The 21,617-nt window shown below is 35.1% G+C and overlaps 1 protein-coding gene and 1 long non-coding RNA gene across 2 annotated transcripts; one reads left to right on the forward strand and one right to left on the reverse strand.

Moving 5' to 3' along the window:
- Positions 1–725: 725 nt before the first annotated feature.
- Positions 726–1,583, reverse strand: LOC113272607. The gene has a single exon (XM_026522420.1). It carries the CDS (start codon positions 1,581–1,583, stop codon positions 726–728), a length of 858 nt encoding a protein of 285 aa, XP_026378205.1.
- Positions 1,584–18,009: 16,426 nt separating this feature from the next.
- On the forward strand, positions 18,010–19,079 carry LOC113275706. Its single transcript, XR_003323737.1, has 2 exons — positions 18,010–18,350; positions 18,840–19,079. It is a non-coding gene; the product is annotated as an uncharacterized LOC113275706 (long non-coding RNA).
- Positions 19,080–21,617: the final 2,538 nt, after the last annotated feature.

A 21,617-nucleotide genomic window follows, 5' to 3' on the forward strand; every position in this document is an offset into this window, starting at 1 on the left:
GCACAGCTAGTAGGAAGTTCCACTCCACTCTGTCAAAAGCTTTTGACATGTCAATTTTCAGCCCCATCCAACCTTGGTTATCTCTTCTAGTTCTCATATTATGTATTATTTCATGGGCAACCATGGTGTTATCATTAATTTTCCTTCCTGGTATGAAAGCAGATTAATAAGAAGAGATGATCTTGTGTAATAAAGGTTTCAGCCTTTTTGCCGAGATTTTTGAAATAATCTTATAGGTCGTGTTGCAAAGAGCTATTGGTCTGAAATCAACTAGAGCACATGGGAATTGCACTTTTGGAATTAAGGAGATGAAAGTAGAGTTCATCTCTTTTAGAAGGAAACCAGTGGTGAAAAAATTTTGCACCATTTTTATAAGGTCAGTCCCTATGGCTTCCTAGTTATCTTGGAAAAAATTTGGTGGAAAACCATTTGGGCCAGGAGCTTTGTTTCCTTCCGTATCAGAAAGTGCATTCTTAATCTCCTGTGGTGAAGGAATTTCTAGGATTTTTGTATTTTCTTCCTCAGTGACCACTTTTGGGATTAGTTTTATCAGATCATTATCCAAAGTTGGATTGGAAGTGGTTGCAATTTCCTTGAAATGATCAGTGAGACAGTTTTCTATGGAAGTTTTGTCTTTCAACCATATTCCATTTTTTCCTTTTAAGGTATCAACTTTATTTCTTCTGTATCTTGTTCTAGCAGAGTTGTGGAAGTAAGAGGTGTTTCTATCCCTCCAAATTTATTCTATTGTTTCTGCTTTTGGTTTTCCAGTAATCCTCCTCTATGTCCTTCCATTGCTGTAGAGATTCTTCAAGTTTCTTTATAGCAATAGGACATCTATTAGTGTTTTGTGAGAGTTTATCTATGTTCTTTTTTAATTCAGAAATTCTGTGCTTTATGTTGCCAAAGAAAGTTTTATTCCACCTTTTGAGGAAATTCTTAACAGTACTCATATTTTTGGCTAAGGAGTAGCTAGCAGAACCAGATTGGTTAGAGTTCCATGCTTCCATTATAATTCTTTTGCAGTCTGGATGTTCCATCCATCCTCCAAAATATTTGAATGGGTAAGCACCGTCTTTCCAATTATGACTAGTTTTTAGGATTATAGGACTGGGATCAGATCCTCTTGAAACCAGGTGGTATATATTTGATTGAGGGAACAAATCTATCCACTCATCATTGCAGAAAGCTCTGTCCAATCTTTCCTCCACTCTAGTATTATCAGTTCTTTGGTTGCACCAGGTATAGGGGTATCCTGTGAAACCCATATCTTGCACTCCCATATCTGATAAGTTGTCTTTGAAAATTTCAGCCTCATTTCTATCAAAAGGCCTTAGCCCTTTATTTTCCTCATTAGAGAGAACTATATTAAAGTATCCCATTATGAGCCAAGGTAAAGTGGTGTTGTTAGCCATCCTTCTTAGATGAGTCCATGAATCAAGTTTTTTAGAGTAAGGACTACCATAGAAAGCTGTTATTAGGTAGCTTTTATCAGTAGTGTGATATAGGAGTTCAACATTAATGATGTTGTGGCTGTGATCTTTAATTGTGACTTTCATATTATTTTTACAGATTAAAGCCATCCCTCATGCTCTTCCTCTTGGAGGGACAAGCCAATAATGTTGAACATTCATTTTCTTTAGAATGTTGCGTGTATTCTTATTTTGTTGTTTTGTTTCCAAGAGGCACAAGACATCAGGGTTTTCATAATCCAGGAGATCTATTAGATAATCCTGAGTATGTTTTTGTCCTAGTCCCTGGCAATTCCAGGTTAGGACAATAAAAAATTCCCAGAAATAAGATATTATAGGATATTATAGCACCTCCTTATAGTGAATGGTATTGCTTAGAGTTGAACGGTTTTCAATGTTTCTGTGAAAAGCATCAAAAGGAACTTTAAAGCTTGAATTGGAAACTTTAGTAGGGTTTAGTGTTACCTCTCCTGTGGCAGTGTTGTACCAGATGTTGGGACTCTCAATCTTTGGATCAACATATTCTGGATTCTTTCTGAGCTCCTGTGTGTTCTCAGCAACATTGTCTATCTCCATTTTGCTTCTTTTCTTCTTTAGGCTGTTAGGATTGGTTTCCCTGGGATCCTTGTCTTCAAAAGTATTGAGGAGGTTCCTTGGTTTTTGATACTTATAGTTAATGGCAGGGGGAGTATTATTATCAATATGACAGGGTACTATTTTCTCAAAACCAGGTGGGATTGATAGTGGGCTGCTCTTTGGTATGGCATTGATTCCTCTAGCAACTTTTTTTGATTGAGTGAGCTTTGATGAATCTCCTTCCAGTTTTGGTTGTGCTTGCTGGTGCTGAAGAGCTTCCTATGTTGAACATAACTTCTTTTTCACTTTCCTCATAATGTCTTTTGTTTGGAAAATTTAGAAAGGGGTCTGACAGATCAGCAGGTTGAAGATGTGCTAGCATTTCTCCCACTGAGCTTTCAGTGTCTGAAGCTACTGATGAGCACGAAAGTGCAAAGCATTTTCACCCATAAATACATTAGCTGGGACTCATTTTATCATTAATAATCTTGTTTTAAGTCTTTTCAAGGAAATAAGCTCTTTTGGAAAAATAGCTCGAAAAAGTGTTAAAGGCAACCAGAGGAACTGATAAAGGCACCCACCATTTCAGATACGGGCACCCAACAAATGGATAGAGGCACCCTCTTTTTCTTCTTCATTTGAAATAGATTCACATAATTTATGGGAGATCTCAAAGATTTAAGGAAAAAATATCTTCTTGCCTATTATACAGGAAGTTTTCATATCTTGAAGTTAAAAGAGATAATATATTGATGAGTTTGTTTTTATTGAAAAGGAGAAAGAAAATCTGTCGTTTTATTTATAAATAAAAAAAGATAATATCCCCAGGATTTTATTCTAGCAAATAAAGGAAGATGTGTGATAAATGGAGAAAGAAATTATTCCTGAGATATCTTTCATTAAAGAGAAGATCTGGTGGAGTTATGGAAGAATATTTTGAAAAGATGTTTGAGTAATGGGTTGTTGTGTATAAATAGGGTACTAATAGGACCAAACAGACATCCGGAGAGGGGGGAGTTATTGGAGAGCTGGTGAGCCGGTAGCCAGTTTCACAATTTTCTTTTATTTCTTCTATTTAGTTTTCTTTGTAATAATGAGGAACTAGAATCACATGCTGGGATTATGGAGGAAGCGTTGTTCCAATAATAAAGTGGTATTTTCTTATTAATTTATTATTGCAATTTCTTTATGATTATTTGTACTGAACTATAATTGATTATAAGATTTTGATTAATTAGTTGTTTTCTCTATTGATGGTGCATGCCTAGCTTAGAGCTCTTGATGTTCCATACTTGCGATTGACAATTAATATTTTGGAAATCTAATATTGGCAATACCTTAGAATCAAATTGAACGTATGAATTGCATAAATATTGTTGTTAACTGAATCACTTACAAATTGGTCAATGGTGGAATCCATAGTCTCAGTTCTTTCCATAATATTAAATCTTAAATCAATCTTCACAAGTCCGAGAAAACGACAACCTTCTTACCACTATATCAAATATACCATCATTTTGGCGCCGCCGACGCGGATTTGTTTTTAGATTATTTTTTTAGGTTTATTTTTATTTATTTTGTATAGTATTTTCATTTCATTTTAGATTTTATTTTTTCCTCTTTATGCGTTTCTTTTTGTATTTATTTTCAGGGACTTTTTGAGGATGATGACGTCTTCTGGGGAGACGTCACCTAAGATGACGCTGGCGAAATATAAGCGTAGAAAGTCAAATTATCAGGAAACCTCATCTGAGATGACGCTTGCTGAATATAAGCGTAGGAAACAGTATGGAGTTTCTACTCCACATGTGGTAAGTGAAGAATCACCTTTAAAAATATATGAGAAGTATTACAAACACACACCGCCTAGTTTGGAACAAAGATTGATAGTTCTTGAATGTCAAAGATTATATGCTGATGATGATGAATCTTGCAGTGACTCTCTGTTCCAAACAGAACATATAGATGACCTTGTGGATGATTTGCCTAATTCCATAGATGAATCCATCCCACAAGATAATTCACCCAACTTAGAGGTTGTTTCTAGACCCCTAGACTTCCAAAAGTTGTCTAATTTAGGGTTAGAATTGTGTGCTTCTTTGGATTACTTTGCATCTAAACCACTCTTCAGATTTTTTATTGGGATAATATAGTAAGCATATATAGGAGGGATTCTTCCCAGAATATGATTATGGACAGCTTGTGCATCTACTGCCTTATTGTTGTTGAGAAATATGATGCCTACTGTATATCTCAATTGATTTTTTGTGTAGTAGTAGTTTTTGTAATTGCAGTAGTCTTTAAGGACTTCCTTATCATTTGAGTACTGTGTTTTTGTCAAGTACAACCAATTTGGAACCTTTTGTGTTATGTCATTTTTTGTTTCCAGTAAGTGAAGCCAAGAGTTGTACTTCACAATACAATATTGGTGAGCATTTCCTGCTTTTTTTGTTTGGCTCAGACCTGTTGTGGTCCCTTGCTGTTGTGTCTTTGGACACTTCATATTTTTGATATTGCCTATGAAAGGCCAATGCTCAATTTGTGTAATAAGATTTACTATGAGGCTAGTAATTCTGGGTAACTGCCTTTGAAAAGGATACATCTTCCTTCTCAGGGAGATATAATTGTGCCATTCTAGAAAATATAGAGGGCTGATGAGATAAAAGTTGCCATTCCTTCTAACTTTGGATTCCCATTGTTTTGTATTTTGCATCCAATTATTGCTTAGGGAAGATAATGGTACAGTGAGCCTTGATGTTGCAACATAGTACTGTTGGTTAATGACCGTTTGGTTTCCCATACCTGTCCACTTTTTGGAAAGAGTCGTTGTGAGTTCCAGAGAGTCACTGGGGCCTAGTTTTGCCGATTCGGGCAACCAAGAGTTTTTTCAATTCATGTACTGAGTTTGCCAGTCCTCCATTAATGAGGGTTGTTGATACAGAAGCGTGTACCACTCAAACATTTTAATACCATTCATCATTAAAGATGGCAGGAAATGTATCTTGAGATAGGTATTGAAGTGATTGTTCTTCAATCCATTAGTTGTAGTGATAATAACAATGAAAATTAGGTTTTCCTGTTGTTTATAAAAGAAATTCCTTAGGTTTCCATTTTTTTAATTCCCAAATTTGTAGAGATAGTGATAATTGCAGTTATGTCTAATAACATCAGTGCTAATAATTGTGATGTTGAGGGAAGTACTAGGAGTGTGCATATTCTTCCTCCGCCTCCTCCACCGCCCCCAATTGAAATTAGTGATGGTGAGGACAATGAAGAGAGAGCAGAAAATAGTACTTACCTCACAGGAGCACCATCTACTAATCGTCATTTCTCTGGTGAGTGGATTAAACTTGTTGGTACTGCCTCCAGGGGATATCAGGTGGTTGGTGTTGGTAATGCTTTGAAGGTTTATTCTGATTTTTGGATTGGTGGATCTTCTTATCTATATTTGAACCCTATCATACCTAATCGTACTCCCTTTGTTGAGTCCTCTGTTGGTGTTCCTGGTAGGGTTCTTGGAATGCTTGATCGAGTCGAGAATGGCTACTTTCAGGGTGTTCTTCCAGAAGAAAATCCCTTTTCTCCTCTTCCTCCTGCGCCTGAAGCAATTATCAATAATAGTGTGTGGATTTCCACTGCCGAGAAGGTTGCGGAGAGTCGTGATGAAGCCGTTTCTTCCAGTACTCGGAGTAAGACTGAGTCGAAGACGGTTAACCATGGCAGGAAGAGAAGGGGAAGATCAGAAAGAAAAGGCAAAGGGAAGAGAAGGGTTTAAAGAAGAAGATTGGGGGGTTCCAGTAAGAGGTGGAAGAACAGTTGGTAGTCTAAGATGTTTGAATCTGTTTTCTGTTTTAATTCAGTGTTGCAGTTTAAGTTTTAATGGTGTAAAAATGGTAGTATTAGTGATGGTTGATGTGAATGAAATCTGTAATTTCTATGAATTCTCTCTTTATTGTTTGGTAATGTAAATGAAAGTGGATGAAAAGTAATGTTTGTTCAAGGAATTTTAAGATCATGAAACAGAATCAGAGAGCAAAAGTTAGGATCTAGAGAGCTTGAAAATCGATCAGTAAGAAAACCGAGTTGCAGAGCAGCGGATCGGTAGAGAAAGAGTTTTTTAACCGATTTGCAGAGCTACGATGTAATACAAAATTGCTTTCGCATTCCAAGCAATAAATTTTTGCGTCAAACCATATACAGTTATTATGGAATATCATCCGTATGGGCTTTTCTTCGTAAACCTTTGACTCAGACCTATTAAACTACAATGAGACATAAATATCATACCAAATATAAATTGATACATCTGGAATACAAAGCATAGTTTGGACAATTTAGCCTAGATAAAGAGCGGCCATGATGCATTCTGGGGAAAGTTAAATCGATGATTGTGGTTTGCTCTAATTAAAATTAATCATTATGAGTGCTTTATTAATTAGTATCTCATTAATCTCTCATAATTAATAATATATTAAATTTCATCATTAAATATATTCTTAATTAATCTAATAAATATGTATTTTTACATTACCAAATTAAAAAAAAATTACTTTGTCAATAGAAATTAGTGGTTAGTAGTGGAAGAAGTAGTGGCTGGTAGAAGTGGTGGTGGTGGAGGCGATAATATCAGTGGTGGTGGAAAAAATAATGCCAATGGGTGGTTTTATGGTCGTGATATTGGTGAATAGTTGTTGACAATATTAGTTTTGTATATTTACAACACAAGCAACATTATATCGTGAAAGATGTAGTTGGTTATCACGATTGACAAAAACAAATATCATATATTTAGGATGATAACATACCATTTTTAAAAAATGATCATAACCCCGGATCACCTAAATGGTACCCTTACTACCTTTAGCACCCAGTTATATAAATCATGGTTCTAACCGTTAAAATAAAATTAATTGCAATACAACAGAGTATATAACAATAAAAATGTAATGGAATAAATTAATTAACGATCTAAGTTTGTTCAACCGTAATTTTACTCATGAGTTTGTGATTTAATAATTAGAAGTACGACAACCAGCCAATGAGAGGTAGGCGGCGGTTGTGGTGGAGAAATAAATGGTATTATATATGGTATTGTAATGGTGGCGACGGTTGGTGAGTAGCAATAGGCTATGCTAATTTTGTATCGCTAAAAAATAGGTAACATTATAAATTAGAAGTTAGTTGATTGTCTTATTAATAAAATAAAATATAACTCGGTTAATGAAAGATCAAAGAAAAACAAAAAAAAAGCCACAAATGTCACGTTATATAATTACTACAAACAAACGGGCACAAGTCAAAATCAATACAAAATAATTTACTTATTATCGAGATGTGTCGTTACGGTAAGGGTTATACCCTAGCTATGTATACTTTTCTGCCTAGTTCTTTGTACTTATTATAAAATGAAGCTTTGCTAAGTGAGGAAAGATAAAGACCGGTTCTGATTTTTCTTCACAATTGGTAAATTCATGGTTTCGTTCGATCCCATGAATACACACTTTAATTGAGAAAAATTCATTACATATTCTCTTATTCCCATCTCAAAGTCTAAATCAAAATGGAAAAATTTGATCAACTGAAAATTACAAACCTACTTTCCCATAAAACTGAACAATTGATTTTCTCTCACACATTCGGTATGATGAGTGGGTTTGAAAACTCTAATTCCTTACTTTGGAGCAAACGAAAATCAAAAATGAAGTTTGGAAGGAGATAGATTGCAGAAAGGAAAAAATCCAAGAGTATAGTTCCGCTTAATCTTCTTTCAATTTTCTCTCAATCTTCGTCCACCAAAACATACATCTGTGACCAGCCAAACTACTCTGAGCTAACAACATTTGAGAAAGTATTTTCTTTTTTACATTGTTTCATGTATGAATGTTTGGGGTTTCTATCATTTTCTTGAATATCATTTGTTGTATATTTAGCTAAAGTATACATTTTCAAATATAGCCTTATTGATTACAATAACCTCATGGTTAAATTTAGGGGTGCATGTATTTTGTGACTAAAATTTGGCTATCACAGGTCGTCGGGGTTTCAATATATTCACAACTTTTTGGTTTAGAAAGGTGATTTTTTCAAGAACCAATTTTTCTTTTCTATTTGTTTAGATATTAGTGGAAATAGAATTTTGATTTCATTTGGATAGATAAACTCACACAAAAGCTTATTAAGATTAGACGTTATATTTTGACAATAAATTGGTATCTGCAAAATGACCTTCCATGTATAAAAAAACCCTTGTTCTTCGGGCTTCTGTTTCAAAGTCCATAATAATTTGACTAGAAGTTGTTTTCAGTAAATAATCTGACATGATTGTACGTAATTTATATAACACCCATGCCATTATAGATTCATTCTTGGAAAAGCTAAATCTACGGTTGTAAAATGATCAGTTTAATTAACTTTCAATAATAAATGTTCTATTGATATTTCATAATAAATATTTTTTTAATTAATCAAATAAATATATTTCCATTAATATAATACATAATAAATTTATTTTATAGTAAATCAGTAGGCGTTAATGGTAGTTGTGATGGTGGGCAAGGCTGGTGGATCGGCGCCGGGGATAATGGTGGTGGGTGTTGGTGAGAATGGTGGAGTGACGACGTTAATGGTGGTGGTGGTAGTGGGATGAAAAAGGTGTCCTAAGGTTATTTAGTTTCCCTTATTAAAAAAAATTATTTGATATTAGTTTTTCAGGAAAATCCATTGAGAGAGTATCTTTTCAATTTAATAAAAAAATAGTTACACATCAGGCAAGCGAGCTCTTATTAGTTTTTAAATTTGTTTTTTTAATTTTAGTTTTTGTTTAAATTAAAATAAATATTAAAGGCCAGATTTTTCTAGGGAGAAAACAAATCTATAGCTATGGTTTTTAGATTTGTGGGGTCAGGCAGGTAAGAAGATGAAACCTATAAAAAAAGTTTACAAGACTACATGCAAATCAATTCTAATTGATTTATTAGTTTATCATATCTCTCTATGTTCTCATTTTTTGTCATGATCTATATTTTTTCCATTTCTGCTCGACTTCATATCGTTATGCATCCTTTTCCATCAACTTTGCCATCACTTCATAGTTAATTAAGCAGTGCATTATGCATGCTACAATACAATCAATTCGATCTTTGGTCATAGAACAATTGTAACAAGAACTCTCTTCCATATCGGCCATTGGAGCTTCTTTGCAAGCTGTGATTTTTATTCATAGAATCAATTTCAGTGGACTTACGCAAATCGTTGAAAATACACTAAACCTATTCTAAATCTAGTAATCTAATGCCACGAAAATCCTAATTTTCCCGATTTATTATAAATCAAAATAATGCCCTAATTTCAATCTTACATAACCTCCCGACATAGCAAGTTCTTTGATTGAGAAAAAAAAACACACTCACCAATAACACAGTTGAATGCATCGGTAATTACCTCCTTATATCTTAGGAACCATCATTAATTTGAATGATCATAAACACTCGGGAACTTCATAAAATAGTGAGTTGTATAACACAATTGAATTATAAATTATGCTTGCATCATTAAACAACCGATGAAAATCCATCACTTGGGTTCCCCATGAATGTCCATTCATCATCCATCTGCCATGAATATACAACTCTGCAATTCTTCACTTCTCTTTCTAAGAAATGATGCTGAAATAGATAAAATAAAGGTAGAATAATGGTGGGGTGGAGTAGGCGGGGAAGAAGATGACTGATGATTTTAGGGTTAATCTAGAAAAAAATATTGGGACCGTCGGATTAGATTATGGAGTAGATCCTTCGTGTAAGGAATATTGTATTATTTCACACACGTATATGGTACATATTAACTTAACTATGCAGTGACGGCAAAGTGGACGGAGAGGGGGTTTCATCTATTAGCTATTTAAAAAAGGGAGTAATGCAAAATAGCTATTTTTTTTGAGGGGGAAACACAAAATCTCCCAGAAAATTACTTGTAAGCTTCTGAAAAGTATTTTCGGATGGACCGCATCCGATGAGCTCGTGATGTTTTTTTTTTTCTTTTTTCTAATTCTTTGATTCAAGATATTATAATAAATTATCTTAAGAAAAATAAATTATTGTGAACTCATCGTCCATTTACAGTCCAAATGGTAATTCTGGAAGAATTTTTGTCCAGGGTAGTCAAGAACAATTATATTTAGATCTCCATTTGGCATGGTACTTCCGGAAGAATTTGTAGAGTTCATGAATCAACCTTGCTACATTTTCTGTAAACTACCCGTCGAAATTATTAGAAAATGCATATATAATGTACTCAACAGCTTACTTAAAAATTGAGCGCATAATTTATAAAGTACCAGGGGATTAAAAAATATGTGTAGATGTTTTTAATAAAGGATTATTAGCACACTTGCTAAATTCAATGCACTATATTTGAGTAAATCTAAATTCAAAGGCCCGTGTTGTGGCAAATCGGAGAAAGTTCCAGGTTTTACGAACGATATCCGTAGGGTGATGTTTTTAATTAAAATAAATGGTCGGAAATTAAAAAGACATCAATAGATGTTCATGATAAAGTATTACCTGCTTCAAAAAGAAAAAAAATACAATATCACCGCACATGTCATATTTTCTGATCAAAGCGCACATGTCATATTCAGTGTTCAATATTTGAGTGAATTTAAGCTTAAATGTACAAATGTGTCAAAACATATACAGCTTCACTTAAGGTAGTTTTCTTCACATAAAACAGAATATATAAATATATTTTGCTGAATAGGGAAAATTGGAAAAATGCCCCAATATGAGATGCAATGTTGGAAATTTGCCCCAACGTTAAAAATAGTTGGAAAAATGTCCCATTTCGTTAATTTTGACATTCAACCCAGTTAAGTCACATGCGTAAAACCACCATCACCACCAGAACTACCATTAATACCGCCGCTTCCACCACCAGAACCTTAAACATGAACCCTAAACCCTCAATCCTGGATTTTGAACCCTTAACCGTGAATTTTGAAGGACGTATTTGTCTTTTTATTCGCGTGTGTGGACTCACACATGTGACTTAACTGAGTTTTTGACGGAATGGGGCATTTTTCCGAACATTTAAATGTTGGGGCAGATTTCCAACATTGCACCCCATATTGGGGCATTTTCCCAATTTTCCCTTTTTTTTTGTGCCGCACAATATGTTAAACACGAAGACACTGATATACATAGGTTCTTCCGGCATTTCTGAATTACGCATGTTTGATTGTATAATCTACCGAATTCTTATCTCTCTTTCACGCCTAACACATGGATCATTGCAGGTCCAGATCTCTACCAAGCACCAAATTGCCTGTACAACAACAGAATATTGGATCATGACATATGCTTACTTTTTAGGAAAATTTGTACTTTAATAAATTTTAAAAAAAAAAATGCTTATGCTAGAAGGATCCCAGTAAAAACTAAAATATGGGGACCATCTACTAACTCCATACTTGCTGATCCAATGGGCTCTTGTAGTCTACAAAAGCTAAACCACACCACCTACTACTCCACTAACCACTAAGCCATGTTTATCCTAATCAACCCACGTCATTTATGTGACATCCAGTTTGGTGTGCTTCTTCTATTGGCCATTTACATATCTTTTCCGTTTGTCTTTCTATGCATCTTTGTGAATTTTTCTTTCTTTCTTACATATCCAAAGTTTCGAATTCTTTTTAAAAAGAAGTTTTACTTACTCTCTCCATATGAGCCCACTGGAATTTCATTTCCCAAACGGATCGAAAGTATGAAGCTCTTCTTGCACTTGATTTAAAGTACACCGATGATTTTTAGGCTTTAAAGAAATTTACGGGAATAAATTGTTTTGCAAACCGCATTCCTGAACCTTTAATTAGTGACGAATCCAGTTAATAACAAGGGTGTGTATTTGCTACCCCTATTCATTAAGCTTCCAAGCCTAAATTTTCCGGTACAAAATTTTCTCCTAGCGAAATTTTGCTTTCTTGCTACCTCCAAACAAGATTTTACTTTTCCTAAGTCTAGTTTCTAGCTTCACGGCTTCCCTTATCTCATACTTGCACTTGATTTAAAGTACATAGAGCACCTTCAGTGATTTTTAGACTTTAAAGAAATTTACCAGAATAAATTTTTTGCAACCCCGATTTCTGAACCCTTAATCATAAGTTTAAGGCCAGATGATTAATGGATTTTTTTTTCAATTTAAAAAGAAAACAATAAAAAAATACTCAATGATAAAACTGTTGAGGTGTCATTTTGTCGAGTTTAAAATTCACAAAATTGGTTAAAAAGACCAAAATTAACAATTTCTGGGTGAAAAGGACATTTAGAAATTGATAATGTTTAAATGGACAAAAATGTAAAAGTAGCCAGGATGTAAACAGTTTCATCCTACCCATTTTCAAATACTTTTTCTTATTTTTAATTTACATCAGGATGCATCCAGTTTCATCCTTGCTATTATTTAAGTTTAAGTCAGAATGAATCCAGTTTCATCCTTGCTATTTTTTTTGTGTCCATTTCACTCATACTAATTTTTACTCGTCCATTTGAACTATGTTTTAAAAATATCAGAGAATGGGTCATTTGACCAAAAACGGAGATTTTCCGGTTCATATGGACGAGTTAGACTATCAGTTTGGGTGATATGGACAGTGGCCACGTGGTTTCAATTCTGACACTTGTACCCCACTAATTCTTTAAACACGGGAAACATTAACTTCTAGATCTAGTTTCTTTCCTCGCTTTCTTCTTCTACCACAATTTTTTTTTCTTCCTCCTCCGTCTTCATCAGCAGAAAACCAACACCACCAGGATCAATATTATCTCCACCACCATCAGCATCTCCATATCCACCATCATCAACACCACCATCGTAAAAACCAACAACATATCATCTCCACCACCAGAAACAACAAAACTCACCGTCAAAGACACCAGCATCACCATCAACAACATCACCGTATTCCTTCATTATCCCGACCATTACAAACTCCAGCAACACCATCATCGAAAACGCCACCAAATATCTTTTTTTTTTTTGAAATACCCTAATTAAATTGAGGTTAATCTCTTAGATTGATTGAAACTAATTAAATAAATTGGGTTTTGTTTTCTGCCAATTTCACAAGATGAGTAAGTTTCCTAAACCCAATTTTGATAAAGCCCTAAAAAAAATAATTAATGCATTTGAACGAATGTTTCATATATCTTGTATTATTACTGGATGTAACTGGTTTCGTCTTGTGTTTCCACAGGATGAGACTGGTTTCATCATATGTTGCTACTAGTTAAATTTGTTGTACATTTTATATTTTACTGGATGAAACTGGTTTCATCTTGAGTTTCTACAGGATGAGTCTGGTTTCATCATCTGTTGCTATTAATTGAATTTGTTGTACATCTTATATTTTACTGGATGAAACTGGTTTCATCTTGAGTTTCCACAGGATGAGCCTGGTTTCATCATTTATTGCTACTAGATGAATGTTTTGTACATCTTCTTGTTTTAGATTGGAATGATTTTAGTTTCATCCAATTTTTATACTAGGATCAAATTGGTTTCATCCTGTTTTATATTGGGTTGAATTTGCTTTCACCCATTTTAAACTAGGATGAAACCTGTTTCGTCTATAGGTAGGATGAATATATGATTTTTGAATTAGGTATCACTCATTTTAAACAAGGATGAAATTGGGTTTCATCCTATACTAAATTGGGTTGAATTTTCTTTCACCCATTTTAAACTAGGATGCAACTGGTTTCATCTTATACTAGTTTACTCTGTTTTTTGCTCCGTTTGAGGTTACTATGTTTTTTGCTCTGTTTGAGGTTACTCTGTTTGAGGTTACCGATGGTTGTTGGAGGAGAAGATGTTCATGGGTTTATATGGTTTGATTTGAATTAGTGTTTGGTTGAGACAATTTGTGGTGGTGGTGGTGGTGGTGGTGGTGGTCTGATGTTGCTAAGAAGATGTGAAATTAAGTGTTTTACAGGCATGCAATGGTGGTGATTTGAGCTGAGATTGCAATGGTGGATTTGAGCTGAAAATTCACGGACATGTTGAAGGAGATTACTCTGTTTTTTGTTGTACTCTGTTTTTTTCCAATTATTGTATGGAATATCCACGTACTCTGTTTTATGTTATTCTGTTTTTTGTTCTTGTAATTTTTAGTGGATTTGAGCTGAAATACACGTACATGTTGAAGGAGATTACTCTGTTTTTTGTTGAGATTGCAGAGTACTCTGTTTTTTTCCAACCTTTACTAACCCAGTAAACATTTGAAAAAGATAGGGACATATTGGTCTGTTCCAGTTAATTAATAAAAAATATTCTGGGTGAGATATCCAAATTGGTTATTTAAACAGTATTTTTTTTATTGCTGTCCATATAAACAGTATCTAAACCTAGAAATCTATTTCACCCAGGAATTCTTGTTTTTGGTCTTTTTGACCAATTTTGTGTAAAAATATTTAGATAAATGAACCATTTTCCGTTTAAAATTTTGAACGTACAATTATTTTTCTAAAACTCAAAGGAAAATAATTTCTCCAAAACAAATACTATAACAAAAAGTTTTAATATAATATAATAGCACATCCGGTCAAAATCAATTACTGCATATGGTTTTGTGTGTACGATGAAATAATTAAAAATTTTCTTCAAAAGATACTTATAATGTTGGCATAAATTAATTTAGATGATTCTTCTAAATTAAAACTTGAAAAATAACGATATCTTGGATGATTATGCGTACACTGCCGACGAGCCCCAACATTTTGTATGCATGCTCTCTGCTTTAGGCATCATTTAAATCCAAAGTAGGTGATCTGTTTCATATATTATTAAAGCCGATAATTCATACAAGTCAAGTACTCGTGATGTTTTGCATCTCAAACTTTAACCAACACGGGAACAATTCGTTTTGGATGGTAATTCTAGAATACAAACAAGCTTTTACCTCATGTCACTTAGTTTTCACCGTATATCCCGATGAAACACACTTAATTAAACATGCATATAATTAGCTCAGTTATATTCTTTTTTGCAAGAAACAAAAGAGACATCCGATAAAGTGATACCTCCATTAGTAGCCATGCAATTAATGGTGCAGGTGATCCTAGAACAGAAGAGTGATTAAGAGTTAGGGGGTGTTTTATTGATCTTCGATAATTTACTCTTTAAGAAACGCTAATAACCCGGTCAAAAATGAAGCCACGACAGGTGTATTAGAATACAACTATATCTAGCCCTTTTTAAGTTTCATGGTATGTTTTCGATTAGGGTTGGAAACAGAAATTATCCCTAATAAACAAAAAAGATAAACAGAAGTTATCCCTAATAAACAAAAAAGATAATTTGGTCAGAAAATGACATAATGGAACTCATTATATGACTCGGTGAGTTGATTACGATTTTTGTTTTCTTCTGATCTATTTTTGCTCTCCCTTTACCAAAAATCGAAAATAACCACCAAGAAGTATATATATGTAATCATTCGTATTTCTGTTTCGATTTTTTACAAGTTAATACAAAAGTATTTAAATAATCCAAAGGCTTAATCAGATGTTTAAAAATAGTAAAAAAAATTGTTTATATTCCACAAACACTGATATATATAATACTCCTTCCGTTTCAGGAAAATAGTTACTTTTCCTTTTAAATTTTATATCTATAAAAGAGATACTTTCATTTATAATAGGTCGAACATCCAAAACTATCATTCCTCAAACTAATGATAATAATGGTAATTGTGGTAATTAAATGGGTTTTTGAGGGTTTTTGTAGAGGGTGATTTTGAAATAAATTTAAAAAATTATCTTATCACATACTTGTCTTAAAAATTGTACAAATTAAAAAAATAATTCTTTTTTCGAGACCAAGGGAGCATCTGCTGTATTTTTCATTTTACAAAACTGTGAAGATTTAAACAGTCTCCGAAAGGAAACATCAAATGTTGTACTCATCTTAAGATTATCATGCTTAATAGCACAAAAGGAGTAACAATAAGGATACCCAATAGGGCCAAATACAGACAAGATATGTATTCATTCTTGTCTCTTTCTTTTCTCTTGTACGTTACGTACATCGAGTTTGTTATGTGGAAAAAAAAGACATCCACAAATCATGTGTGCATTGCAAGCATACCTCGCCGGTAACAGGGCATGTTGCATTAACGGCTTGACAAAATGAGTTTGGTTACCTTTTAGCTTAAAACAGATATTAATGGGACAGTTTGATGAACACCGAAATTTTACTTCATCTCATACTGATTTGATTTCTTTTCTCAAGAAACTAGAAACTAAAAAGTTGCAAGAAGGAACATAGACAATGAAATGAAGGCTCCCTCCGCGGAATTTTGGTTGATAAAATAACAAGGAATTCTTTCGCCTCAAGTTAAGGGAATTGTAGTTGAAGAATCCATAAAGCATGGGTATACTTGGGAGTGGGACAACAAAAGAGTGTCGCCCTCTCTTCCTCATATAGCCTTAGATTCCATGGAAAAGTTCTCAAGCAAAGTTAGTCTACAGTGTTATTCCACCAGGGTCATTTTTGTCATTTCAAGAATCAGACGTGTATCTTTTGTCCTAATCTTAATCTCTAGAAAAGTAATTCACATTTCATTTCTCATCTATAAATATGATGTTAAATAATTACCCCAAATTTCATCGCAGCTTTAGTAAATGAAAGCCTAGAGAGACAGAGAGATACAGAGTTTCGTTTCATATCAACTCTCTTAAAAGAAACTCTAAGAGAGTGACAGAATCATGGTACCGGCAAATGCACCTGAGATGGGTATTGCTGTTGCTAAAAGCGTTGGTACTTGGAGGTGGAATTCTCCAATACCGTATCTTTTTGCTGGTTTAGTAGCGATGTTATTTCTCGTTGCTTTGTCATTAGTAATTCTTCTTTGTTCTTACTACAAGAAAACATCGCCAGCATCACATCAAGAAATGGTGGATATAGAAAAACCAGCAGCTGTTGAATCCGTCCTTCAACCTTTGGATATGGAGCCGACCATCGCAGTGATTTTTCCCGGAGATTATATATCACGGTTCCTTTTGAAACCTATCCCCTTTTCTTCTTCTTCTTCTTCTTCTTCTTCTTCTTCTTCTTCTTCTTCTTCTTCTTCTTCTTCTTCTTCTTCTTCTTCTTCTTCTTCTTCTTCTTCTTCTTCTTCTTCTTCTTCTTCTTCTTCTTCTTCTTCATCAAATGATGTTCCAACTGCTAGCACTGATGACAACCAGGTAGAACAAGTGTAAGATCGAACACGCCCGCGGGCCGAGCTTTTTTTTGTAGAAATATATGTACCTAGGAAGTTTGATTCACTTAGATACAAACTCTTATAAAAACAGAAATTTTGTCACGGTTTATTTTGTTTTTATTTTTGTTTGCTTGTTGTTAATTATGATATGTAATTTTTGGTAATGAGTATAAATGATGATCACGTTCTCCACCGGGAGCATATATACATATTTCTTTGAGTACAAATCAGTGAATAAACAGGTGGTGTTCTTGATTGTTTTTTTGTTCCTTTCATCACAACTGGTGGTGTTGAAGAAGATGAGTATTAATTACTAACATGTTTAATTAATTTAAATAGTTTATCATCAAGAATTTAATAATAATCATGATGGCGGTTAATCGGAAAGTGTCTAAATAAGGTTAACGATAACAAATTCATTACAGATATCGGCCGTATGCGTGCATGTTCAATCAGGGCACCTCTGTACCTAAGCTGATATTGATCAGGCAGTCTCTTCACCGAACCTCGTATCTCCTGCAACCGTGAAGAAGTGGGGAGTTCCCGCCGTCCGCACTTGGCCAAGGATTGGAAATCGAAGAAATAGCGAGAGCACGCAGGTATCTCGACATGCCATATGCAGGCCGTTCTTCCGTTTCCTAGCATCATTTTAGGCATGGCCGGGTAACGATGCACTGAAATGGCCAAATTCGCCGGCCTAGACACAGTTGCTACGCTTTACGCAAACGCCTTTCCTTTGTTATGCGTCAGGTCGCGCGATCATGTTCCTTTATGAACTGCGCCCACAAACAAAATAAACAAATGATCTAAAAAAACACAAAGTTGGGGGGAAGGTGGACCTTGCGTGCTTTACCTGATTAAGCGTCCTTTTAAAGCGATTTTGGGTACAACAAGCATTATAAGGAACTTTTAAATGACATCGGCATGGGTAGGTCCTACGATTTCATCAGATTGGTGCTATAGCTAGCTATACACATGTCGATCACGTTGATGACCTATAAAAAATCTTCCTCTGGAGGGACCTCATTAACATGGGCTAACAGGTAGGAAATTCCTCCCGCGTTATATGAACTTGGCATGAGTAGAATCTCGTTAGCTTGTTTCTCAGTGTTTACACATGAGAACTGAGAAGAGTCTTATCGTTGTTGTGATTCACTGAATTTCGCTTGAACCTTTATGCTTCGTGTCTTCATGAGGTGTTTCATGTGCAAAATTCTTACTGCCCGTAAGAATATTACCCAACAAATGACCTTTCCTTTTAGGAATGGGATATATTGCACTTCTGTAACCACATCATTGTGATTATCTTATCACTGTTTATATCCCCACAAAAGGGTGCATAAGCTTACATTGGTAATAGTAGGCTTTAAAAACAAGGTTCTTAGCTCGAAAATGCTTTTTGTTTTTCTTTAATTTTTAGCTTCTTTTGGAAAGTCTGAAATTGCCTTTTTTTTTTTTTTGTTAATAAGCAAAATTTCTAGCGAACCCGCTTGCAAACATCATTTATTTGATGGCTAAGACAATCCATGCAGGTGCGCAATGACATACGGAAACAATAAACAGGCTTGATACGAGTATGTTCATGAGGTTTGGTGTTCGTTGTCGCTCTAAGATTGAGTCCGAGACACAACTCCAAACAAATCTGGTCTGTGAGCTCTATCTCAGATACAGTCTGATTAATACTTCTTACTTGAGAACTATAACGAGACTCAATCTCAGATGACTCTTGCCTCCCATTTGTAACCTACATATTGATGTTTTTAGATGTTGTATGTTTAGGCGCCGCAGTTGTCCCAACTCCCACGCCCTTTCGGCATATAATGATCAAGTTCTACCTTAGCTAGTCTAGTAAACAACCCACTTGGGACTTGGAAGATGGAGTCATGCCGTCATGGACTCTTCATGGCAGCCACTAGTTTCTTCTTGCCACATTCCACGCTGGTCAGCACCTACTAAGCTAGCTAGTCCGCACTTAGTTTTCTATAGAAAAGTAATTAAATCACATGGCTCTACGATCATGATTACTTTGCCTTCATATTTGACGGACAGGTAGTTGAGTGGTTGGTGATAGACGCGGTGGGTCGAAGGTGTAAAATGAGATTTGCTAACTAGTTTTCTCATATTTTCAAAAAGAAAATCAATGCAAATTGGAAAAACGGAGACGCCATGAGTGTTATGGGGGTTACGGACTTAGGGGCTTTAGGGCATAAAGAGAACAGATGAATATATTAATTTAAAACATAAAATTGGTTAAAAAGATCAAAATCAATAATTCCTGGCTGAAAAAGATATTTAGATTTTGATACTATTTAAATGGACAAAATATAAATATAGTCAGGATGTAATTTTCAAATACTTTTTCTTATTTTTAACTTACATCAAGATGCATCCAGTTTTATCCTTACTATTTTTTAAGTTTAAGTCAGGATGAATCCAGTTTTATTCTTGCCATTTTTTAGTGTCCATTTCACCCATACCAATTATTATTCGTCTATTTGAACCACATTTTAAAAATATATGGACAAATGATCCATTTTTCGAATTTAAAACCCAAAGACTTGAAGAGTAAAGAGAGAAAGAAGTTGAAGTCTGGAAGAAAAAAAAATCGATGCATTTTCTTCCGTGGGTAACAAATTCACTCTTAAAAAATCTATTATCGTTTCCACTAGTTTTTGCTTTTCTATTTTAATTCATTGTGGCTCTGGCTATTTGTTTCGCACAGTACATTCTCTTACGCTGGCCCTTTCAAATATCAGGTTAATCATGAATGATATTTGATTGACTTATTTTGTTGATGTTGACTGTGATTCCACTCATTCCCTCACTCTCAGGAACATGGTTACTGTTGCGTCCATTGTTCCAGAATGAGGGACAAAAGAGATCTTTAGAGCTCGGAGCATTAATACAGTCAGATTTATGTGACACTGTAACTTTTGCTCACAGCATAGGAGAAACTGTGTTAGGAAGTTTTACGAAATCAAACTACTTGATTACTTGACTATGTTTGCTTTGCGTTTCCTTTTTCTTTTTCTATTTTTTTTTTCTCGATTTTTCTTCTTCCCTTTAAAGCGTGAAGAAGATATCTATGAAAATCAGTAAGATGCAGATTATGAAAAATTTAATCTGACTTTCATCAGTTTAGCGCACTGTTTAAGGATGAAAACGATTTCTGCTGGTTTTGGTAAATTCGTGTGTGTGGATGAGAAACGAGTCTAAACCCTAAACAATATACTGTACGGGAGTACTTTTGATTCGAGAGATCAATCTGTACAATCCTGGTCTAAACCAAAAAATGGCCGTTCCAGGCTTGCTTCGGTCACAAAATGAAGGAGAAGGGTTGGTTTTGGGGAGGGAAGCGAAGAAAGTGTTGAGACCCGAATCGTTGATCCTGAAGGTGTGGTTGCTTATGACTTGTATCAGAAAGTAGAACTGGCTAGCAGAATGGAAAGCTACTAGGTGATTTCTGAATACTATGTTGTTCTCCGACCAAAAGCTTGTCGTTTGGTGGAAATAGGTGAAACCTATTTATACAAGTCATAATAAAACGTACCCTGATCTCGTAGGAAGTGGAAAAGATTGAGTTTTGGAATAGTGGAGTAACATATAACGTTAGAGTTTATGCTTCCATGATAAAGGAAACGTTTACACCATTACTTCTTGCCATTACTAACTGCCCTTATTCACGACACTTTCTTATAACGGGCGTATTGCACGCCGCACGTTGTAAACCGCCAGACCAATACCCTGATGAGTATCCCACAGTTTGTGACATGTTTGATGTCTCGACTGTTCTTTGTGGAAAACATGTAGCACTTTGGCAAATCAAAATCACGATACTTGCCGCAGAAAAATAACATGTGATGCTATTAGACTCGTCTTGGCTGGCCGCCTGAAACTTGCCACAAGTCTATCAGTTCGGTGGAGAACTTGGATGGCTGAGATTGCATCTCATGAGGAAGGGTATGCATTAATTATGGCTACCTTATGTTGGCGCCTGATAATGGCACAGTGGCGTCTTTAGTGCGTGCCAGTGGCATTGCGGCATGGCTGGCATAGTTTGTGCATGCCAACGACACGATGGTGTAAGTGGCGCCTGCCGTAACCATGGACACGGGATTTAGGCGCCTGGTCGCCTATAAGTTGCCATAAGTATGTTAGTTCGGTGGCAAAATTGGATGGCTGAGATTGCATCTCATGGGAAAGGGTACCGTTGATTGTGGATACCTTCCGTTGGCGCCTGACAATGGCACAGTGGCGCCTTTAGTGCATGCTAGTGGCGTTGTGGCATGGCTGGCATAGTTTGTGCATGC

Source organism: Papaver somniferum, chromosome 4 (assembly GCF_003573695.1).
Source record: "Papaver somniferum cultivar HN1 chromosome 4, ASM357369v1, whole genome shotgun sequence".
Lineage (NCBI taxonomy): Eukaryota > Viridiplantae > Streptophyta > Magnoliopsida > Ranunculales > Papaveraceae > Papaver > Papaver somniferum.